This window comes from Piliocolobus tephrosceles, chromosome 11 (genome assembly GCF_002776525.5).
Source record: "Piliocolobus tephrosceles isolate RC106 chromosome 11, ASM277652v3, whole genome shotgun sequence".
Taxonomy (NCBI): Eukaryota; Metazoa; Chordata; class Mammalia; order Primates; family Cercopithecidae; genus Piliocolobus; species Piliocolobus tephrosceles.
In genome coordinates, this window is record NC_045444.1 from 109,377,078 (window position 1) to 109,400,429 (window position 23,352).

General features: G+C 38.9%; 1 protein-coding gene across 1 annotated transcript in view; it reads left to right on the plus strand.

The window, feature by feature from the left end:
• The window catches only part of ACSL3 (acyl-CoA synthetase long chain family member 3), an 81,283-nt gene that overhangs the window by 35,112 nt on the left and 22,819 nt on the right, over nucleotides 1-23,352 (plus strand). The window contains exons 3-7 of the mRNA XM_023222241.1: nucleotides 10,626-11,040; nucleotides 18,260-18,437; nucleotides 20,005-20,114; nucleotides 20,974-21,112; nucleotides 23,191-23,341. Coding sequence (XP_023078009.1) covers nucleotides 10,663-11,040; nucleotides 18,260-18,437; nucleotides 20,005-20,114; nucleotides 20,974-21,112; nucleotides 23,191-23,341 — 956 coding nt within the window. The 5' untranslated portion in view covers nucleotides 10,626-10,662. The remainder of the gene's footprint in view (nucleotides 1-10,625; nucleotides 11,041-18,259; nucleotides 18,438-20,004; nucleotides 20,115-20,973; nucleotides 21,113-23,190; nucleotides 23,342-23,352) is intronic.

Genomic DNA, 23,352 nt, shown 5'->3' on the forward strand with positions numbered 1-23,352 from the left:
GATTTTGCTTCTTATTACTCTGAGAAAATAGAAGCACCCAGAAGAAAATCTACAAGCTCCTATCCCCGCACATCTGTGTCCCTGTTTCTCCCACCCTCACTCCTCCTCCTCCAGGGTGTGACTCTCTTCTGCAGAAGCCTGTCCTCTGCTGGATGGTAGCCATCAGTCTGCAGACAAGCTCTAGTATTTATGTTTAAAACAAAAGCATCTCTTTTGTCCTGGCTTCCTACCATTGCTTTGTTCTTTAGAGATCTTTCTACTTACTCTCTTTCTGCCCTTTCTTGAACCCTCTTCAGTTAAGCTTTGGTCCTTAACACTTAAGCTCTTTTCAAGTTTAAGGTCAATGGAGACCTTCACATTGTCAAATCCAGTATTTAACCTCCAGGCTTCCTCTTTTATTTCCTCTTTTTTGGCTTCCCGATTCATACCCTCTGCCCATTTTCCTTGTGTTGCTTGCCTTTTATTTTAATTTATAGGTGCTCTTTGTGTATTTTGTCACCATTTTTTTCCTGGATACTTGTTTTCCTTTTGATTCTTTTAAAGTTGTGTTTCATCATACAGAAATGTTAAATCCTCTGGATTTTGTAGGAGAATAAATCTATGAGAATCAACAAGAGAATTTTGAAAAATTTGGGTAGTGAAGGTCTTACCGGATATTTAAAGCAGTTGTTCTCAAGTATTAGTGTAGAAAAAACCCGCGTGGTTGCAATTTAAAAATGAATCTGCCAAAAGAGTTTTCAATTTTTAAGTATTGGGGCAGTAAGGAAGATAGGGAGGCATATCTGAGGAATCTTCATTTTAAATAACCTCTAAGGTAATTCTGATATAATTGGTCCATGGGCCACATTTAAGAAACATTGCACTTTGGGAGGCTGGGGTGGGCAGATCACAAGGTCAGGAAATTGAGACCGTCCTGGCTAACACAGTGAAACTCCATCTCTACTAAAAATACAAAGACAAAATTAGCCAGGCGTGCGGGAAGCTGAGGCAGGAGAATGACGTGAACCCGGGAGGCGGAACTTGCAGTGAGCCGAGATCGCGCCACTGCACTCCAGCCTGGGCGAAAGAGCGAGACTCCGTCTCAAAAAACAAAAACAAAACAAAACAAAAAAAGAAACATTGCTGTAAGTTTATATTTGGTATAAAAGGGTATTAGCAAAGCAGTAGGCAAATACATGGCAGGAACAGAATGGTGTTTAGAAACACATCCAAGTGTGAATGAGAAATTATTGATGAAGAAGACATTTTGTTTATTTGAGAAAAGAGTGGTTTATTTAAAAATGCTTTAGGCAGTTTATCTGAGAGGAAAGAGTTTAGCTTTCACCGTCATACAATATAGAAAAATAAACTCCGTTGAATTAAAGATCTAGATGTAAAAATTAGGCAAACACTAGAAAAAATACAGTAGACCCAATAGTTTAACCTTTGGATAGGTGAGACCTTTTAAAACTAAGTTGGAAACCTAGAAACTGTGAAAGAAAAGATTAAAGTTTACTTTTACTTTTGAAAGATAATGTTCTGTCTAGCATGGTGAAATCCCGTCTCTACTAAAAAATACAAAAAATTAGCTGGACTTGGTGGCCGATACCTGTCATCCCAGCTACTCAAGATGCTGAGGCAGGAGAATCGCTTGAACCTGGAAGGCGGAGCTTGCAGTGAGCCAAGATCACACCACTGCTCTCCAGCCAGGCAACAGAGCGAGAGTTCGTCTCAAAAAAGAATAAAAAAAATAAATAAATAAAAAGAGAAAGATAATGTTACAGGACAGAGGTCATGATCTGGACCTGAAGGGAAGGTTCTTGGATCTTGTGCAAGACAGAATTCAGGGCGAGTCCATAGTGCAAAGTAGAAGCAAATTTATTAAGAACATAAAGTGGCGAAAGAACAGCTACTCCATGGACAGAGTAGGATACTCCTGAAAGTAAGAGGAGGAACGGGCCCACCCTTGGTACAATGCTGGTATACGTGGGAAGATGTGCTCTGCTACAGGGTTTGTGATAAAGGAATAATTTTCTTAATTACTGTATTTTGCAAAAATCAATGTTGTTGTCTTTAAAGCAAAATTAGGAATGCCTTTGTTCTCCAGGTACCAGGATATCTGGACACTCGCAAGTCTGAGTCTGTTTTTTAAACATTATTAATTTGTTCCCTTAACTGTATACACCCAGAGGCTTGAAGTGCCTAGTTTTCTGGGAATGCAGCCCAGGAAGTCCCAGCCTCGTTTTCCTAGCCCTCACCAAAGATGGAGTTGTTCTGGTTCAAACGCTTCTGACAATTATGCTCCTTCTAAGGTGTAGCAACATAAAGTATCTATGACTAGTTCTCAAGATTTTTTAGAGCCACCTAGCAAATAAGATGCAGTTGTCCAAATTTGTTACTTTACTTGATTTATCTAGAACATTTTAGAAAAATCAAATGGCTTAATTGAGTGTGGCTGGTATCACTAGGCTGCATTTGATGCCCTTGAACACTTGCTCTGTGGCTCTCCCCTCCCTTGGCTTTTGCAACACTGTCCTCTCCAGTTTCTCCTTTATTGGTTTCCTCAGTGGTACTTTCCCCTTCTCGGCCCGTGGATTGGTTTCTTTTCCAAGTTTTCTGTCCTTGAACTTGATCTTGTAGATTTCCTATGTGTTCTATTTGGGGCATTCTCATCCTTCTTCTCTTTATGGCTTCAAAATGTGTGCCTCTAGCTCTGGCCTCTCTTAAGTTTTACAGTTTATGTATATCTGGATGACTCACAGGAATCTTAAACCCGTATTTTCAAGACTATATTTATGTACTTTCTGCCAACCATCCAACCACTGACCACCTATTTTACTTCTTGTATTTCTGTCTTGGTGGAAGGCACCAAGATCTTTTTCTCTCTTTGTATTGTTACAGTTCTAATTCATGAATTAATTCTGTATTGTGTTCAGATACAGAATTAGTTGTTGGGAAGGACTGGGGAAACAGCTGTAACATTTGCCAACCTTGGAAGCTGCTGGTCCTGTGTCACACCACCTTCGCCTTTTGATCGAGGAGGGTAAAGAAGTATTTTCACTGTTTTTTATCTAATTTCTTTGCCTCTAGTTTCTGCTGCCTTCGCATGGTCTTTTACATATAGTTATTTTCTAAGCCTGCATTTATGTACATTAGAATGCAAACTAAGTTCTTTTCAAAGGGCACAACAGTTCAACTTCGTCTCCTCCCCACCCTGCTCTTCTGGTTTGTTATTTTTCTTGAACAAAAGACAGACTTTTTGGTGCTTGGTCAGTCTGTGCGGTGCCATCACTTCTAAAGCTCCATCCCTACTTACACTCCCTTACACCATCCTCATGTGTCCTCAGCCTTTTAAGATCACAAAAAAATTGCCATTTGATCCAAGGAGGTTTCTCAGAAAATGCTAGAACTAGTCTCTACCTTTTACTGTGCTTTTCCTGAAGCACCATTTACACTTGATGATTAATATGTACCTTTAGGTTGTATGATCCATTTGAGTTAACTTTTTGTGTGGTGTAAGGAAGGGTTACAACTTCATTCTTTTACTTGTTGGTTATTTCAGTACCATTTGTTGAAAAGACTGTTCTTTCCCCATTAAATTTTCTCACCACCCCGTTGAAATTCAGTTGTCCATAATATAAGGATTTATTTCTGGATTCTTAAATTGACTCCGTTGATCTGTTTGTCTGTCCTTTTGCCAGTACCACACTGTCTTAATTACTGTTCTTTGGTAGTAAATTTTAAAATTAAGACATATAAGTCATCCAAGTTTGTTCTTCTTTTTCAAGATTGTTTGGCTGTTCTGGGTGCTTTTAATATCCATGTGAATTTTAAAATCAGCTTACTTATTTCTATCTAAAAGCCAGCTTTTATACAGCTGAGATATTTTTTAAGCTAACCTTAGATTTAATGAACTAGTTATTTAGGTCAAAAAGAAAAGGCCGGGCATGGTGGCTCACGCCTGTAATCTCAGCACTTTGGGAGGCCGAGGCAGGTGGATCACGAGGTCAAGAGATCGAGACCATCCTGGCCAACATGGTGAAACCCCATCTCTACTAAAAATACAAAAATTAGCTGAGTGTGGTGGAACACGCCTGTAGTCTCAGCTACTCGGGAGGCTGAGGCAGGAGAATCACTTGAACCCGGAGGCGAAGGTTGTGGTGAGCCAAGGTCGCGCCACTGCACTCCAGCCTGGGTGACAGAGCGAGACTGTCTCAAAACAACAACAACAACAACAACAACAACAACAACAACAACAACAACAAAGCTCAAGTATTATTGAGGTAGCAAATATTCCATCATCTGAAACCTCAGTGGTAAACACAATACCCCAATTTAACATATTTTTGCTAGTTGTTAAATATGTGCTTGTAAATATATTCACTTAAGTAAACTAAGTGGACAAAATTAGATAATTTTTTCATATCCAACTTATTTAACTTGATACACTTTCCAGCTTCCAACATATTGTAAATATTTATAATCTTGTAAGATGATGCTACATAATTTAACTTGTCAGTATTGTTCTAGTGCTATTAGCTCTGTTAATTACATAAGGACATTGGTGTAAGGGGACTCAAAAATTCACAGGTTTGGGTAGAAAACGAGAATTAGACAGTGGTTTCATCACTATAAAGTTAGTTGTTACTTAGCATCCCCGAATGCTAATGTATGGCAGATCCCTGTAGCCATAAATTGCGTTCTGGGCTTTAAGGGATTAAAATATAATTCAAATCCTTCAATAAAATGATACCATTCACACCATTACCTTTGAAAATACATACTTGGAGTTCTAGTACGTACCTTAGATCTTGTTTGTGCATGCCATTCCATTTTTTAAAAACATATTGATGCAGGTTTCTTGCTCCTTAGTTCAGCTAAATCCAGGTTCTTGTCACATGACCAGAAAAAAAAATAAGGCATGTGGACACATTGAAGGCTGAGGAGGGTGGAATTTATTAAGCAGAAGGAGAGCTCAGCAAAGAGAGGGGTCCTGCAGCAGGTTTCCACCTCACAAATTGAATACCAGGGCCACCACACAGGAGCTGAAGAGTTGAGACTCCTCTGCATAAGGCTCGAATTCCTGGTGAGTCCACCCCAGGGCATTATTCGGAAAGACTCAGTCAGGAAAGGGTGGGCAGACTGGGGCAGACTTTCTCTCTTTGGCTCATGGGTTTCACCCTGGACCAGCAGTCCCGTCTTTCAGCCTTCAGGTTGCTTTAGGCTTGAAGGTGAGGTTTCACCAGGGACCAGATAGGGTACTATCTGCCTAGGTATTTGTCCAGCCTCTATCAATGTGGTATTACAAATATAACACAGAAGGAAGAAAAAAAAGTTAAATTACACCTTGGGAAATTACCAGCCTAGTAGCGTCAGTAAAAATGGTACTGTTTTAGTCATGGCATGAAATACATGTAAAATCGAAGGTTGATTTTCTGTTTGAGGGAAGGTCTGGCTTTGTTGTTGCCCAGGCCAGAGGGCAGTGGCATGATCTCGACTTGCTGTACTTTTCGCCTCCTGATGTCAAGCCATCCTCCCACTTCATTCAACCTCTTGAGTAGCTGGTGCTGCAGGTGTGTGCCACCATACCTGGCTAATTTTTGTAGTTTTTGTAGAGACAGGGCTTCGTCATGTTTCCCAGGCTGATCTCAAACTTCTGAGCTCAAGTGATCCAGTTGTGAGCCACCATGCTGGCCTGTTTTTCAATTACTGATTACTTTCAAGTTGGAAAATGCCTTGTGAAACACTCAAAGATGTTGCTGGGATTATCGACTACTTTCGATACTATATAAATAAATGACAGAGTAACACCATAGTTATGTGATTGGAACTCAAGAATTATTAAATGATAGGATTGAAAAGAGTTATTATATGAGTCATTTGTCCAGAATTTATAATTTTTTTTCTGTCTTCCAATGAAATAAATTTAAACTATGTATATTCTCTAAAATAGTCTTCCAATTTGCCCAGCATGCTTGCTCTCCCTAGCTAGATATTAGCTAAAAATGAACAAAAACAGCCTTTTCCCCTATTACTGTGTGATAAAGATGTAAAACCCTTTTTGCCAGCAGGGCTGCCCTCTACTGGACTATTTAAGGTATTCAGTAAGCAAGTCAATATGACTGTTTTACAAGAACGTAACACAGTGTAAACATCCCATATCCCAAACAAACTGAAGTTCCCTGAATAGGTTAAAAAAAAGCCCTTTAATAAACTTTTACCATTAAAACAATTCTGGTCATTTTGAGAACTGGTAATGAAGTTTGTACAGTCTTAGTATCCATTTCAACCTTGGAGGTAGATCTGCGGCAATAAGAATAGTAATGTATAGGAATGGTGGGTGTACTCTGATGTCAGTCTTTTATGATGATTTGTATATTAATACAAATCACATTTTTGTGAGTCCATTCATGCTGTGGATGTTTTCGTAGGCATAAACATAGGTCATAGTGGACATATACTGAATAGATCATATCTGTTAAGTCTCTTGCGACAAAACATCAAAACTTTTCAGAGCTATTTCCTCTGTGAAAATTCATTTTAAGTAGCAACTTATTTTTTTTCTGTGGTTCATTCCCATGCCTGAGATTTGCAGTAATGTAGAACTAGTTTACCATCACTGCTGAAACACTCATAAAATGTTCCAAATTCCTGGCCCAAGGAAAGAGCAAAAGCCTGACTCACATAAATAAACAACTAAGGTTGCAAGTTTAAGGAACTTTTTTGTTGAAGTCCAGGAGTCTTTGGATGGTTTGAGTTCACTCTACTGCCTACTTCTTTGTTTTCATAATAGGAACGTCTCCCACAGCCTTTAGGAGGATGTCAGATTTTTCTTGATGTTGCCACCAGGATCCTATGTCCCCAGGGAAACTACAGTGGAATAAGGGGGTTCCGAAGTGGCTGTTTTGGGGAGACCTCTGTAAGTCCTTTGCTGCCAGCAGCAGTTAAGGCAGGTAGCTGTGACATGGTCTTTAGCTTCTGCCATCTTGTTAGGTCCCAGCTGAGATTTTGGAAAGGATTGTTCAGGGGTGGTAAGGGCTCAAACAGTCCTGCCTCAGCCTCACGGCGAGCCACAGAATCTGGATAATTTTTTTATTTTTAAATTTTTTTTTGAGACAGGGTCTTGCTTTGTTGCCCAAGCTGGAGTGCAATGGCATGATCACAGCTCATTGCAGCCTCAGTCTCCCTAGGCTGAGGTGATCGTCCCACCTCAGTCTCCCAAGTAGCTGGGACTATAAGTGTGCACCACCACAGTGCTAATTTTTCTCTTTTTTGTAGAGATGAGGTTTTACTATGTTGCCCAGGCTGGTCTTGAACTCCTGGGTTCAGGCAATCTGCCTGCCTTGGCCTCCCAACGTGCTGGGATTACAGGCATGAGCCACCATGTCTGGCCACGATGTTATTTTTAATTCAAAAACAAGTATGCAAAATTAAATTTTAGAGAACTTAGTTGGATAACATCTTTCTCCTGGGTTATTAGGGTATGTTTATTCTTTGCAACTCTGTTCTGGGTATAGCGAGACCATTTGTTTTCATTTTGCCATTTTCCTGTACAGAAAGCTTTAATGTCTCCCCATGACCTTTATGGCAAAAACCAAATTTCCTCGACCGGTCCGGTCTTTGGATTACTACACAATACATTGTCAAAGAAAACAGCCTGGAATGGTGAACAGAGCCTGGGCCTCTTTTGGAGTCCTGACTTCTCACCAGCTGTGCATGAGCAAATTTGGAGACGTTCCTTAACTTGTAAAATTGATTTGGAGTTTTAGTATGCATGATTTCCTTTAGTTCTTTTTTTTTTTTCTCCCCAGAGTGCTAGAATTCAGTCTTTTAGTTCTTTGAACGTATTTATAATAGCTACTTTGATGTCTTGTCTACTAAGTCTGACATCTGGGCCTTCAAGGACAATTTCTGCTTCCTGCTTTTTCCTTCTTTCCGTGTGTCATACTTTCCTGTCTATTTGCATGCCTCATGATTTTGTGGTGTAAACTGTGCATTTTAGATAGTATTTTGTAGCAACTCAGAATACCGATTTTCCCTCCCCTCTTCCAGGGCTGCTGCTTGTTGTGTTGTTTCCTTATTTGTTTACTGACTTGGCTGAACTATTACACTGAGGTTTGTTTATTCTGCACAGTGTACCCTCTGATGTTTCTTCTCAAGAGGGCACATTTGGGCACACATATAGTCACCCTGGACTGCCCTTCTTGAGAGATGATAGCCGATTTTCAGCAGGGCTTTCTTTAACTCTCAGATCTCCTTGTTAAGCTTCTGCTTTCATGGGTATCACCACCCAGCAATTATTCTTCACTAATTGCTGACTGATTGCTTTATTGTTTTGGACAAAGCTCTGGGCCATAAATTTCCCCACTTGTGATCCAATTAAATTAAGATGCCCTTTGTGTAAGGTTGTGTTTGAGGGCAGTCTTTGAGGCTTGTCTTGTCAAGAAGGAGGGTTCTTAGGTATCTCTTTCTCTGGTTCTTTGTGAAACTTCTACAGTAGTTGGTTAGTCTTTCACTTGGTGCTGTCACAGAACTACCAGCCTCGTTTTTTTTGTTTGTTTGTTTTTTGTTTTTAAATGGAGTCTTGCTCTGTTGCTAGGCTGGAGTGCAGTGGCGCGATCTCTCCTCACTGCAGTCTCCACCTCCCGGTCTAGAGATTCTCCTGCCTCAACCTCCCAAGTAGCTGGGACTACAGACATGTACCATCACGCCCAGCTAATTTTTGTATTTTCAGTAGAGACGGGGTTTCACCATGTTGGCCAGGCTGGTCTCGATCTCCTGACTTTGTGTTCTGCCCGCCTTGGCCTCCCAAATTACTGGGCAGCCTCATCTTAATTGCTGACCACCAAAGTCTGTGTTGTTTTTGACAGTGCCATTAGGCATGAGCGTCTCCATTCTTTGTTCAAATATAGTCAGTCTTAGAAGTTGCTAAGGGGCTCTGTGGTCTTACAACTTGCTTCTCTAGTCTGTGCAGAACCGTTGTGCCACTGTTCTGGAGCTGGGGCTGGGGATAGCAGCTTGATTTTCTTATAGTTACACCTGTTCTGTGAGTGGTCTACTAGGCCGTCAGTGTACCCATCAGTCTTCTCTGTTTGGAACTTCTTTGCCTGCATGGAACCTCTGCCTTACAAGAGGTGAGGCATAGATGATCTGTGCTCGGTGTCCTTGGCCTGCTGCACCTGGGGTAGAGCTTCTGCCCTAAGAGTGGGGACTGGATGAAAGAGAAAGGATTCTTTGGTTCTCTCATCTATCTACACTTGCCTGGAATAGAGTTTCTGCAACACAGAGCTAGGGGTAGGAGGTGAAAAACACTGGCTGCTTCCATCACTTGTTAAGAAATTGTAGTCCTGGATTTGGAGCTGGGTAGGGTAACTAGTTACTAGTTTGCTTCAATTTTGTTTCTTCAAGAATGATGGCCGGATGCGGTGGCTCACACCTGTAATCCCAGCACTTTGGGAGGCTGAGGTGGGAGAATTCCTTGAAGCCAGGAGTTTGAGACCAGCTGGGGCAGCACCATGAGACCCTGTCTCTACAAAAAAATTTTGAAAAATTAGCTGAGTGTGGTCACACATGCCTGTAGTCCCAACTGTCTGAGAGGCTGAGGAGAGAGAATCACTTGAGTCCAGGAGTTTGAGGCTGCAGTGAACTATAATCTTGTACTGTACTCTATCCTGGGTGAGATCCTATCTTTAAAAAAAAAAAAATGTATTATTACCCACCTGCCACACAATGGCTGTTCCCCTCTGCCCAGAGTGCTCTTTCTTTCCCAAATAGGCACATGGTACACTCTCTCTTCATTAGGAGTCTGTTCAGATGTCACTTACCTCTAGCACCTCTCCGGTGTTGCCCCAGTCACTTTCTATTTTCCTTAGCTGGGTTTATTTTCCTCATAACATTTATCACCACCTGGCACGTACACATGCATGCATACATATGTATTTGCTTGTCTACCTCTCCCAGTGAACGTGTAGGTTGCATGAGAGCAGGAACTTAGGCCGTTTTGTTTATTGTTAATGTTCGTAGTGCTTAGAACGATATCTTAACATAGTGGATTTTCAATAAATCTGATGAATGCAAAGTACAGAATGACCAAAGTATACTGCTTTCTTGCGTCATAGTTTAACCTAACTTGAAAATTATTTGTAAGCCATTGTGGAAAATGAATTTTTTGTGTTTGCAAACTCCAGTTGCTTCTTGCTGACTTGAGTGAGAATGGGGTTCACAGGGGTGGAATGTGGTGATTGTTGGGCAGTGGCTGTGAGAGAGGATGGATGTGTCATATTTGTAAAGTACTTGTCACCCCTAATGCAGTGAGATGCTAAAGCACAGGAAATGGGTGAATTTTTGGTCTTGCCCCAACCCTCTTTCTGACTTGCTCCCTTTTTAGTACTGGGAAATGTTTGTGGATACTTTTTTGGTTGGAATGGCCATCTGTCTACAGTCTGATGTGGAACCTTTTCTTGTAATTCCGCTGTTAATAGATATTGTACAAATGAGTCTCTTAGACATATCAAGACATTGTAGGGGACCAGTATAGTAGCTGCTGCCTGATAGAAAAAAAAAAAATCTTCATTTGCTGATGTAACTTTTCTTTAAATTACTTAAAAATGATTTTGAACTAACGCCTTTCTTTTTCTTTCTTCTAGATTCTTGCTGAAGTCTGTTAATTCTTTTTGAGTACTTATGAATAACCACGTGTCTTCAAAACCATCTACCATGAAGCTAAAACATACCATCAACCCTATTCTTTTATATTTTATACATTTTCTAATATCACTTTATACTATTTTAACATACATTCCATTTTATTTTTTCTCTGAGTCAAGACAAGAAAAATCAAACCAAATTAAAGCAAAGCCTGTAAATTCAAAACCTGATTCTGCATACAGATCTGTTAATAGTTTGGATGGTTTGGCTTCAGTATTATACCCTGGATGTGATACTCTAGATAAAGTTTTTACATATGCAAAAAACAAGTTTAAGAACAAAAGACTCTTGGGAACACGTGAAGTTTTAAATGAAGAAGATGAAGTACAACCAAATGGAAAAATTTTTAAAAAGGTAAGGTGATCTTTCATTGCCTTTGAATTCTTTCTGAATAAAATATCCTATTACAAATGAAGTAAAGGGCAGGCACAGCCTGCTTCCATTAGAATTTGCTGTTGAAGGAGAAACAGTGTCGGAAGGGGGCTAGACTGCCTTCTGATTTCTTCCTGTACTTACCAGCACTGATACGTTCTGAGTTTTCAGAAGGACATCGCGACCCACTGGTGTGGAGCTCTTCTCCAGTGTCTACCAGGGTTTGGAATGTCTAGGGCAGTTTTGGATATGAAACCATACTCCTTGTCTCTAGAGCAGCTGGGTGCTGGAAATGGCTCCAGGTTTTAGGGTAGGACCTGCTGTGTTAAATGTGGTTAAATGTGGCTTAGATGTGGGTTGCAGTGAGTGCTTCATGTCTTTGTACTTTGGTTGTGGCAGTTGCATGGTTCTTAAAACATTTCTTTTCAGAAATATGGAGAAACCTGCCATTGTTGGTTTGAAACAACGGGCAAGATGTTCTTAGAGGCAGTGTAACAGCAATTAAGAGCCTGGACTCCAGACCCAGACTATGGGTCTGAATCTTGGCTTTGCCACTTACTAGCTTTCTGACCTGGAAAAGTAGTTTAACTAATTTGCCACAGTTCTTTTTCTGTGATATGAAGACAATGATCATTACTGACACTCAAGAGTCAAGCTGTTCTAACAGCTTTACATGTATCATCGTAAGACTCACAGTTACCCTATGAGTTAGTTATTGTTATCTTCACTTTACAGATGACAGCATTGAGGCACAGATAGTTGAGGTAACCTACCCCAGGACACTAAAACTACAGCTAGTGAAGCTGGGACTGGAATCCAGGCCTTCTGGCTCCAGAACTCATACCCTCCGTTCTTCACTGATCACAGCTTTCAGGCTTCTTGTGAGGATTGAGTGTGTGTGTGTGTATCTGCAATGTGCGTAGAACAACGGTTTGTGGCACTTAATGTAAATGCTCTAGCCTTTATTATTGCATTACTATTATCTTGAGAATTCAATGAAGAAAATTATAGTAGAAAATTCGATGAGGAAAATTAGATCATGGAATAGTGTAGTGCTTCACTGGTAGTATAGAAATGGCCTGAGAATGCTGTTTATAAACTTGAATATGTGACTTTCTTTAAGCAGTTCTTGAAACTCTAGTCTGTTAAAAATTGAAGATAAAGTATTTTTTAGAGGGGGTACAGTGATGTGTAGTTGGTTGATAATTGGGTTAGGTAATAGGTTTAATATCTTTTAACCATTTCCAGCTACCTTGATCCCCAACTGCCTTTTTTTCTGTCAGTTACAAGGAAGCCATCAGATCTTGAAGGAGAGTCCAAATAACTGCAACTATGGAATGAAAAACTCAGAGCTCCTCTTTTACTGGAGGGCCAGAGGGATGTTGCTTAGCTTCCTCCATATGGCCCATTAATTTTGCCACTTACACAAATTTCATGCATCATTTTCCTCAAAACATGAAGGAGATGCCAAGCAAGTTGATGTCAGTAATTCTTAGAAACTAAAAACATTTTAACTCGACAACAGAATCTGTAAATTTCCTCACCTTTAAATAGAGTAGTTGTATATCTTACTTTATCGGAAGCAGTCTTGATTTATACTTGTTGCTGTGACATTAACAGTGCCCCCTGACGGTCTCAAAAGGTGCCCTAGTTTGGATAGTTATGTGGTCACTTTACTTTTAAGGCATATTCCCTATTTCTTTTGCAGACTTGGAAAAAACTGAGTTTTTTTCTGTGTAAGATCTCTCTGAAGTTAATAGCACATTTCTAGAAATTGAAATCAAGAATTAAGCATGTTCAGTTTTCTCTAGCCTATGTATGGTAACTTGCAAAACGTTTTATCATAGTGAAGTTTGCTTTTGTCATATTTAGCATGGCTTTTTTTTGTTTTGAGATGGAGTTTTACTCTTGTTGCCCAGGCTGGAGTGCAGTGGCGCCATCTCAGCTCACTGCAACCTCCGCCTCCTGGGTTCAAGTGATTCTCCTGCCTCAGCCTCCCGAGTCGTTGGGATTACAGGCATGTGCCACCACGTCCGGCTAATTTTGTATTTTTAGTAGAGACAGGGTTTCTCCTTGTTGGTCAGGCTGGTCTCGAACTCCCAACCTCAGGTGATCCGCCCACCTCAGCCTCCCAAAGTGCTGGGATTACAGGCAGGAGCCACCGCGCCCGAACAGCACTGCTTTTTATGGCACACTGTTCTTGAGTCTGTGTGTGAGAAATCAGGTAGTTATGAGAAGGTACTGAAAACAGTACATTTTTGTGTGCAAAAGTTTCCTACTTTTCTATCTGCTTATAGATTGATTTTTTTATCTGCGATATGCTATTTGAATGCAAAAGTTGGATTCTCTTTTAGTCTAAGCATACTACTTTTCAGGAAGCTTAGTTTTTCTCCAGTATCCCACACATATTTTATTCATTTTATGTGGCTAGTATTGTCTTTCAGTCGTCATTCAGTATGTACAGCAGCAAACTAGTTCTCAATTGTGTAAAAAAAAGACACGCTTATGTGGTGAATTCATATTTCTTCCTAATTCATGTGTCATTAAACTGGACAAAATAAAATCTTACATCTATGATAGTTGTTCCCTAAATGTGCGTGTGTAAGTGTATGTGGCTCTTTCCTGCTTGTCTTGACCATAGTGCCTTTGTATTCATGGATTATTCAACAAAGCATGAAGTATTTGAACTCATGAAAGTTAGGAAGTGAGACAGACTGTTTTTTAGCAACTTTTTCTGTCTATAGTTCATTACTGTGAAGTTTTATTTAGTTAGTATAGGAGGTTCTGAATTTCTATGTGTCAGATCTGCCTGCTAGCATTTGCTTGTGAAATTGGCATTTGTGGTTCATCAGACTTTGTTCAGAAGGCTATGTCTAGACTCTGACTTGGGAACATGTTATAGTTTTCTTTAGGGTCATTGGGAAAGTAGAATGAATTTTTAGGTTTTGCATATAATAAATGAAGTAAGTACTTTCTCTTGGCCATACTCTAGAAGAAAGTGTGCAGTATCGCTGGTTAGCTGAGGCTTAGTTTCAGTTCATTCTGTGTTGCAGCTGTGGCAGTGATCAGCAGACTGCAGAGTGGGTATCTCAGCTGCATGTTAAACATGTTAGGCTCTTTTTTTGTTTTCCCCTCTCGGTTTCTTGTTACATCCATTGCATTGCGTCAGTAGCAGCATCTGCCTAGCGTGTTGAAAAGGGGAACTTTCACAACTGATGGATTAAGCTGTGTACTTTCTGCCATTAGTGCCTGCTGGCTGATCAAGCTCAGTGAAGTGTATCTTCATTAAATAGTTTCCATATTTGAAGATCATCTTCAACTGGAAAAGAAAACGAATGGAGTAGCAATATTTAAAATAGTTTTTGAGGAAGATTTTTGGGGATTAACCCCAGAATATTGTATCTGATATGGTTGAAGGAAAGATGCACAAGCCTTATTTCAAATTAATGAACTTTGAAGCTTTGTTTCCGTCTTATCCCAGCAGTCTATTTTGAGGTCCTGAGGGGAGGGTGAGCGGATGAAAAAAGGCAGTGGCAATGACCCTGCTCTCATTGTGTCCAGGATAGAGTAGCCGCCAGCTTCACTACGACCAGATTCTTCTGGGGGGACAGAAAAACAAAAGGCACTTGGTTGCTTGGCAGGCCTTTTCAGGATCTTTTTAAGTTTCTTATGGTTCTATAAAACTGTAGCAGAGTTAAGAGCTGGAACCTGTGTCAGCATCACCTGATTCCAGTATTCCCAGCAGTAAATGCATTGCACTAACGTCGTCTTGAAATGAACAGTGAAATGATTTCAGAACAACTTTAAAATACATGTATACCTGAAATAGAACAAAGCTGCAAAGACTAAAAATAGAAACAGTAAAGAGTACAAGCTGGCTCATATACTTTGTGAGCTATCAGAAACACTTAATTTTTTCTTAGGTGTTTTACAAAAATAAGAAGAGAATGAGGGATTATATAATAATGGTACTTAGAGAAGACTTCACTGGCATTCCTTCTAAATTGATCCAGAAAGTTAATAGAAACACTCATTTATGTCCTTGTAAGTTGACTTAGCTTTCATCTCTTTCTTAATGCCATCTCTTGTGTTATTTCTTACTCTAGTCGCATTTTTTACCCTGTTTGTGTGTGTGTATAATATTTATTTTCTGATTTATTAGGACATTGCATCATGCTGTATGTAACAAATTATGGTCACTCTCTTGGCTGGGATTTGTAGGCTGGCTTTTATATTACTCTTCTCTTAGTTTCCCCATCCAAACTGTCCCTCTCCTTTCATCCTATTTATTAAAGGAACTACTGCATACCAAATTGTTGAAGCCAAAAAATCAGGGGTGTCTGATTTACATCTCTTACAGCCTCCCCCCGCCTTTTTTTTTTTAGCAGGCCTCCTTGCTTCCACGCTTGCCCCCAACTATAATTGTCTCACACACAGCATAAAAGGATTTTTCACAATTATTAATCAGGCCACCTTACTCACCTGCTTAATAAGACCCCGACTTCTTTCTATAGTGCAGTGGAAACATTGTGATTTTATGGTTAGTCTCTGGAATGAGTTTGCGTGGGTTCGTATTCTAGTCCCATTACTTATTAGTTACATGATTTTGAACAGGTTATATTTACTCTACATCTCCGTATTCTCATGTGTAAAATAGGGATAATAATAGTAACAGTTTTTTACAGGTACGGTTAAGAGTTTAATAAGTTAACACTTGCAATGTCCTTAGCATGTAGTAAGCACTAATAAAGGTTAGTTACCCTCATTATCATTATCATGATTATTACAACCATCCAGATCTCTTGAATAATTTTACTCTGTGGCTCCCCTCAGAATAATTTTTTCACAATGATCCTCAGTTGCAGAGAGAATGGTTAAATGAAGCCAGGTGTAGTTTACTGAAGAAGACAGGAACGTGTGGAATTGTGAAAGATTTCTAAATAATGAAAGTAAAACAAGTCCTAGTGCTTAAAGAGGTTTTCAGTATGAAACAAGATTACCACCTGTAAGTAGAGAAGGAAGGGTGAAAGGGGTGTGTGTGTGTGTGTGTGTGTGTGTGTATGTGTGTATGTGTGTATGTATGTATGTATTTTGAGACAGAGTCTCACTCTTGCCCAGGCCGGAGTACAGTGGTATAATCACAGCTCTCTGCAGCCTTGAGTTCCTGGGGTCAGGTGATCTTTTTGCCTCAGCCTTCTAGGTAGCTGGGACAACAGGCATGTACTGCATGCCTGGCTAATTTTATGCTTTTTAAGACATGGGGTCTTGCTGTGTTGCCCAGGCTGATATCAAATTCCTGGCCTCAAATGAGTCACCTGTCTCAGCCTTCCAAAATGTTGGGATTACAGGCATGAGCCACTGCATCTGCCCAGAGGAGGCTATTTGAATAGAGAGAAGGTTTCAGAGGTATTTCAGAGGGTGAGAAAAAGAATAGACCAGGGTTGTATGATAGGATTGCTTCAGGGTGTGGAGGTCCTGGATTAAAGGTTGGCTGTTCTGCAGCAGTGTTCAGTGATATTGGCAAGGAATAAATAGTTTAATCTTGTCTTGGGCTAGCCATAGGGACAAAGTTAGGATTAGAAACTTTTCCAGCACAAATCAGACAAAATATAGAGTGGGTAGTGTCCTCTAAATGAAATATTTATGAAAAACATAATTACTAGATGATTCCATGGTTCAAAGAATTAAAATCATGAGATTCAGATTTTTATATTTTATTTTTTACATATGTGGAAATCTTCACGCTCATTTGATTCCTTTGCCACATGGTGGCATCATTGCATGAGTTTACATATTTGGATTATATATCAAACACCTTTTCAGAACATACCTAGTCTTTGAAATTTAGAAAGCCTGTCATTTACATGCTAGAATCTGGAAGGTAGTGCATTCTTAACCTTTAGAGTGTAACATTCTTAATAATTGTAATCCAGTTCCTGCACATTTTGGCCAAGTTCTCATCTGTCTTCTCACCCCCACAGAGCTCCTTTTGAAGTCATTGGAGCTCCCTGTGCTGAGCATTTCATGGGGGTGAAGAGCAAGGTGAGAGTTTGGGGCCAGTAAAGTAAATAAGTATCATCTTAAATGCAGTTGCTTTATCCATCAAAATAAACATTTATTTCTTAAATGCACAATTGCATGGGACACTAGATGGCAGCATTTATCCTTTTCCATTTTTATCTTTATCCAGCCTCTTCTAGAAATTTCTTAAATGTTTACATTGATAAAATGAACATGGTCAGATGATTTTAAGGTGTTTGAGATGTATGTTACTGACACAGCCGTGTTTGGGAATTAATCACCTATATGTTTTTGCAGAGAGAGGAGCTTTTTATACGATCTGTATGTAATTAGGGATTTTATACAATCTGTATGTAGGATTTTGTCTAAGTTGAGGAAAACTTTCTAAGTTTGTCTTTAGATATTTTTGCTTGAGAATATCTAAATATGGTAAAATATGTTAAATACAATATGTTAAAAAACTTTAAAAGGGAGTTTTTACTAGTGCATATTTGATATTACCAGCACTTTTGATAACAGGTAAAATATTGAAAGCCTGGTGGTGCCAGTAAGCATTTAAGGCTTGAACAGAGGGACTTTGAATAATATAACTAGTTCACTAGTTCACCTGGTTGTGTAAACAGAAACTTGTTTACTTTGCTTTTGCTTATCCAGAGTTCGATACTGCAGGTCAAGTTCAACAATCATAAAGATTTCTGTTAGCTTGGGTAGAGAAAGTTTCTGTGAATCATATTGTACCATCTGATACTGACATTTAGGAATTCCTGAATAGAGAGAAATTAAAATTTTGGCATCTGTGGTGCTTGGTACTAGGCTAAATATTAAGTTAACACCTAAATCATTTAAATAGATGAAATTTGTAAGTAGACGATTAGTATATGACCATTTGGCCAGGCAGTTGACTTTTAGGATCCTATCAAACTCTCAGTATTTTTGAAAACCAAAAATAAAGCCAAAAAACCCCCCAGTTACAGTATAAGATTTAAGTTGTATAGAAGATGTCACAAAATAGCTAATTTTTAAAATATATTTTTCACTCAAACTTCTAGCTTTTTATTCAAAAAATAAGTCTATGCAAATAACTTTCTGGTTCATCGTAACATTTGGATGATACTCTGGTTTCTTTTTGTAAATTATTATTTTGATTACGTTAAAGGGTATTTGTCTTTTGTTTTATCAGGTTATTCTTGGACAGTATAATTGGCTCTCCTATGAAGATGTCTTCGTTCGAGCCTTGAATTTTGGGAATGGCTTACAGATGTTGGGCCAGAAACCAAAGACCAACATCGCCATCTTCTGTGAGACCAGGGCCGAGTGGATGATAGCTGCACAGGCGTGTTTTATGTATAATTTTCAGCGTATGTAGACTTTCTTACCTTCTGGAAGAATGAACATATTTGTTGAAATACTTTACTCTGAAGAGGTTAAAATTCTTATGTTAATTTTCACCCAGTGTCCAGTTAGTGGAGAACTCTATTGTGACTTGGAATTCTTGGTGTATTTTGGAAAATAAATCAATTATATGACAAATTGTACCAATGAATGTTGCAGTGAGGCTTGAACCTCTTAATAGGAGACTTTCAGGGTCTTGAGAACTAGACCTGCACTTAGGGGCCATTGTTCCAATACCGTTTCTCAGGAATCCTCTTTAGAAGTTATTGTCGTTTTGTTCTGTCATCTCTATCAGTAACAACAGTTGACCTCCAAAATGCTTCCATACTGAAACCAGGTGAACTTCAAGGTGCTGGGTTAAACTATAGAGTTTTCATATTGTAGTTATTTGAGTGGTAATTGTGGTGGCTCAGTCTGTGAGATAGTTCTGGAAGCGTAAGTTCAGAGGTCTGGGTGCCAAAATGTGACGGTAATTTGTGGATGTTTAGTCTCATCTTTCAGATGAAACAAAATACACTTTCACCAGATTTCTTGCTGTAAAAAAATACACTTTCACCAGATTTCTTGCTGTAAATTCCTCCACTTTTTCTTTTTCCTTTTTTGAGATGGAGTCTCGCTCTGTCGCCAGGCTGGAGTGCAGTGGCGCAATCTCAGTTTACTGCAGCCTCTGCCTCCCGGGTTCAGGCAATTCTCCTCCCTCACCTTCCCGAGTAGCTGAGACTATAGGCGCATACTGCCACACCGGCTAATTTTTTGTATTTTTAGTAGAGATGGGGTTTCACCATGTTGGCCAGAATGGTCTTGATCTGACCTCGTGATCTGTCCGCCTCGGCCTCCCAAAGTGCTGGAATTATAAGCGTGAGCCACTATGCCTGGCCTCCTCCACTTTTTCTTTTAAACAAACATTCCATTTTTGTTTTCACAGGTTTGGATTTACATTGTTTCTTTTGAGGAGCTTTAAAAGAATTATTTTCAAAGTCATTTTTTGTATCTTTTTTGAGTTAGGCAGAAAGTAAATAAAAATCTACCTTATTCATGTTATGTAATTTCAGCATTTCTAACAATGTTTGTCTTTAGATATTTTTGCTTGAGAATAAACGCTGCTGCCACTTGTTTGTGCTCTTTTCTTGACGTACACTGTAAATCTGACGTTCAGTGTGTCATCCTATTTGTATATGTTCTTTTTCACATTATAGAACCAAGTGGTCAATAATTAAGAGTTTGAAATTTTAGAAATCAGTTATAATTTCTTCACAATGTAGGAGTCCCAGAGTAACATTTGTAAGTGAAACAAAATAAAAATTTAAATATCTTCATCTTTAAAAATTGGAAATCTTGGGGGCATTTAGAGAAGGATGAGTAGGTGTAATGTTGATTAGTATGATAAGATAATTTTAAGAAACATAACACTTATGACTATGGATTTAACAGTTTAGGGCTCCCAATATTTTATTATGATTCATCTCCACATTCAGAGACTTTATATAGAGTTAAATGTTTTAATATTTGACTGACTGCTTCTTTTCCTTTTAGTTGTTACATTATATGCTACTCTAGGAGGTCCAGCCATTGTTCATGGATTGAATGAAACAGAGGTGACCAACATCATTACTAGTAAAGAGCTCTTACAAACAAAGTTGAAGGTGAGGACTCTAGTTACTAACTGTCTGATATTTTATAATTTTCAGTGTCATGAGCCCTATTATTGATACTTAGTTCCTTTATGACTTTTGAGTCCTTAATCTTTGTGGAATTTTATGAATATCATACTTTATTTTTTCCTTTAGAAAATAAAAAGTAGATTTTGTATATATTCATGTTTAAGTAATCCAGAGTTATAAATTGTTAAGATACCTATGTCTAAATTGAAGAAATTATGACTACTTTTTCTTTTATTGTGCTCATCTGTTTTCTAGTTTACTTGTAGTAAATTTGTAGTTTTGAAGGGTTATATTTTAAACTAATAATTTTTATTTTACTTCTGAAGCATTAAATAATTACAAGTTTTTAGAATTGTTTGAAAATTAAAAAGGGAGCCTTTTAATGAAATTATAGTAAAAAGAGGTTTCTTTGGTCTCTAGACAACTCCCAGAAATATCTGGGCTATTCTTTTCTTTTTGAACAAGTTTACATGTGGATTTTCTCCTCCTTCCCCCATATATTTTTATGTAGTCTCTTGAAAATATGAGGGGCTTCTGGTTTCTCTACAGTTCAGGCAACATGTGTTTACATGCCCATTTTGTAAGGCAGTACCCTTCTTGATCAGGGTTTTACCAAAGGCCAGGGGTACACACAGTGAATCTAATACTATGAAATAATAATTTAAATTCAGACCAATACTTACCCATCTGTAAAAAGTGATACTATGCCAGCGTACCCTTTCTTCTTACTTTTTTGAGGCAAGAAATTACTTAACAATTCACTGAATATGGTAAACTACTTTGCTTATTTGCTAAACTGCTTGAAAAATAATGAACACGATGAATGTTGGTGTATTTCTAGGATATAGTTTCTTTGGTCCCACGCCTGCGGCACATCATCACTGTTGATGGAAAGCCACCAACCTGGTCCGAGTTCCCCAAGGGTGTCATTGTGCATACCATGGCTGCAGTGGAGGCCCTGGGAGCCAAGGCCAGCATGGGTATGTTACACTTTTCTAATTCCTTACGTGTGCTTTCTGGTGACCACATTCTCCAGAATTATGCCAAAGTTTTGATCCTGAGGTAAACTCAAATGACACATCAGTTTTCTAACATCAGTTAGGAAAACAGGTCCCTCTAGGTATATTTGAGTCTTTAAAGAAGGTTTTAAGAAAAAATATAAACATTAATTAATGTTTTACAAGTAGTATTTATTTGAAATTTAAAATATTTTACATTATTCAAGTTTTTTCATTCCCTTTTTATGATAGTTTTGGGTGGTTTTAAAGTTAGTTTATAAATAATGCCATTAATCTTGTCCTATGTGAATTACCTGTAAGTAGTTTTAACAGAACGGCTAAACCTGGAGGCCTCCTTTTACTCCCTGCTCCAATTCTTCACTTTCCTGGGTTGACAACCTTACCCTCCAACTAGCACACTTAGGCATGGTGACTCTGGAAGTTCCTACTCTCAAAAAAGTGTCAGAAAATGTTAGCTAGTATACTAGTGTTTAGAGATACTACAAAAGCTGCTGGGATGCTGGAACTGTATTTCCTCTGTAGTTGGAAACAGTAATTAATTAGATATAAGCATTCACTTACCTCAAATTTTAGGCACCTGGAATTTGAGTGGTAGTGGGATATTTAGATGCAGATATATTGTGGACAGTGGTGTGTACAAGTCTAGTACTCGAGTTATGTTTGGAGTTAGAGATTTGGAAGCTAGAAGCGGTTTGACTCTAATTATAGCTGTGGGAGTAGGGAGTGAGGTCACCAACAGGGAATGGTGGCTTCAAAGGGTACCAAGGGCTAGTCAGAGAGGAAAGAAGAAACTATTTAGTAGTATGTGGTTCCCGGAAGCCAAGGGAAAGGAGATCTTGGTGAGTCATCAGCAGGATCAGTGGCTGCATGCAGAGGTCAGATGACACAAGGATGATAGTTTCCAAGAAGTGGTGGTGTTGGAGAAGGGTGCTGTGGATTGAAGGAGTGAAGGGCTGATTTGGAAGTAAAGACTTCCAAGTGTAAACATTATTTAAGAAATATATCTTGACTGACAGGAGAGGAAGGGTATTCTATTGGGAGTACGTTTAAATAATTTTTTCACACTCATTTAAGTTCACATGTAGAGTATTTCTGGGAGTGGTTCAGATGTATCAACAATGCCAACCATGACCTGTTTCTCTTTGTTCTTCTGCTGTGCCACCTCTATAACTTGTCAGCTATTGTCCTTAGGCTCGTAGTCTTCTAATTTCAAATGGTTCACATTGTCTTTTAATGCAGGACTCTGGGTGTAACCAAGTTAGTCACCACTCTGAAGCAGTGAATGATTTTTAGCAAACACCTAGATACTCTATTCTAAGCTACCTTTATTTCTTAGTTGAATTACTGGGATAATCTTGTCTCCCTGATACTTTTTTTGCCTTTCTAAAGTTAGCAGCCAAAGTGATCTTTTTTTCACAGATAATAACATACTCTTGTTCAAAACAACATTGCTTTACATCCAGAACGTACTCCAAAGTTCTTCCCATGGCCTTTGAGGTCCTATGTGTGGTCCCTGCTAGCCACTTGACCATTGTTTCTTGCCACTCTTCCTCTTGCTCACTCTGTTCCAGCCACACTCCTTGCTGGTCTTTAGATATGCTGAGCACATTCCTACCTTTGGGTCTTTGCATTTCCTTATTTCCTTCTAATGAGAACACTGTTCTCCCAGTTCCAGGGTTTTCATGGCTCCCTTCCTCACTGTATTCAGGCCTTTGCTAAAGTAAACTCTACAGAGACGCTGTCCAGACTTTTCCATCCAAATAGCATCTATTGTCATCTTCTCACCTTGTCTTGCAAGAAAACTTGCTATGAAGTTTTCTTCATAGGTTAATCTGTTTGTATATCCCAGTAGAATGTATCTCCCATACGTGCAGGGACTTGATCTATTTTGTTGATCTCAGTATAATTAATATTTGTTGAATTGAGTTAAATTAACTCAGTTTGATTGAGTTATTTGATTGAATTGATAATGAAAAGAAATTGTTGATACAGCTGAATCTCATAAAAGTGTATGTGTTTGTTTTTTCTCTTCAATGCAGAAAACCAACCTCATAGCAAACCATTGCCCTCAGATATTGCAGTAATCATGTACACAAGTGGATCCACAGGACTTCCAAAGGGAGTCATGATCTCACATAGTAACATTATTGCTGGTATAACTGGGATGGCAGAAAGGATTCCAGAACTGGGGTATGTCAGAG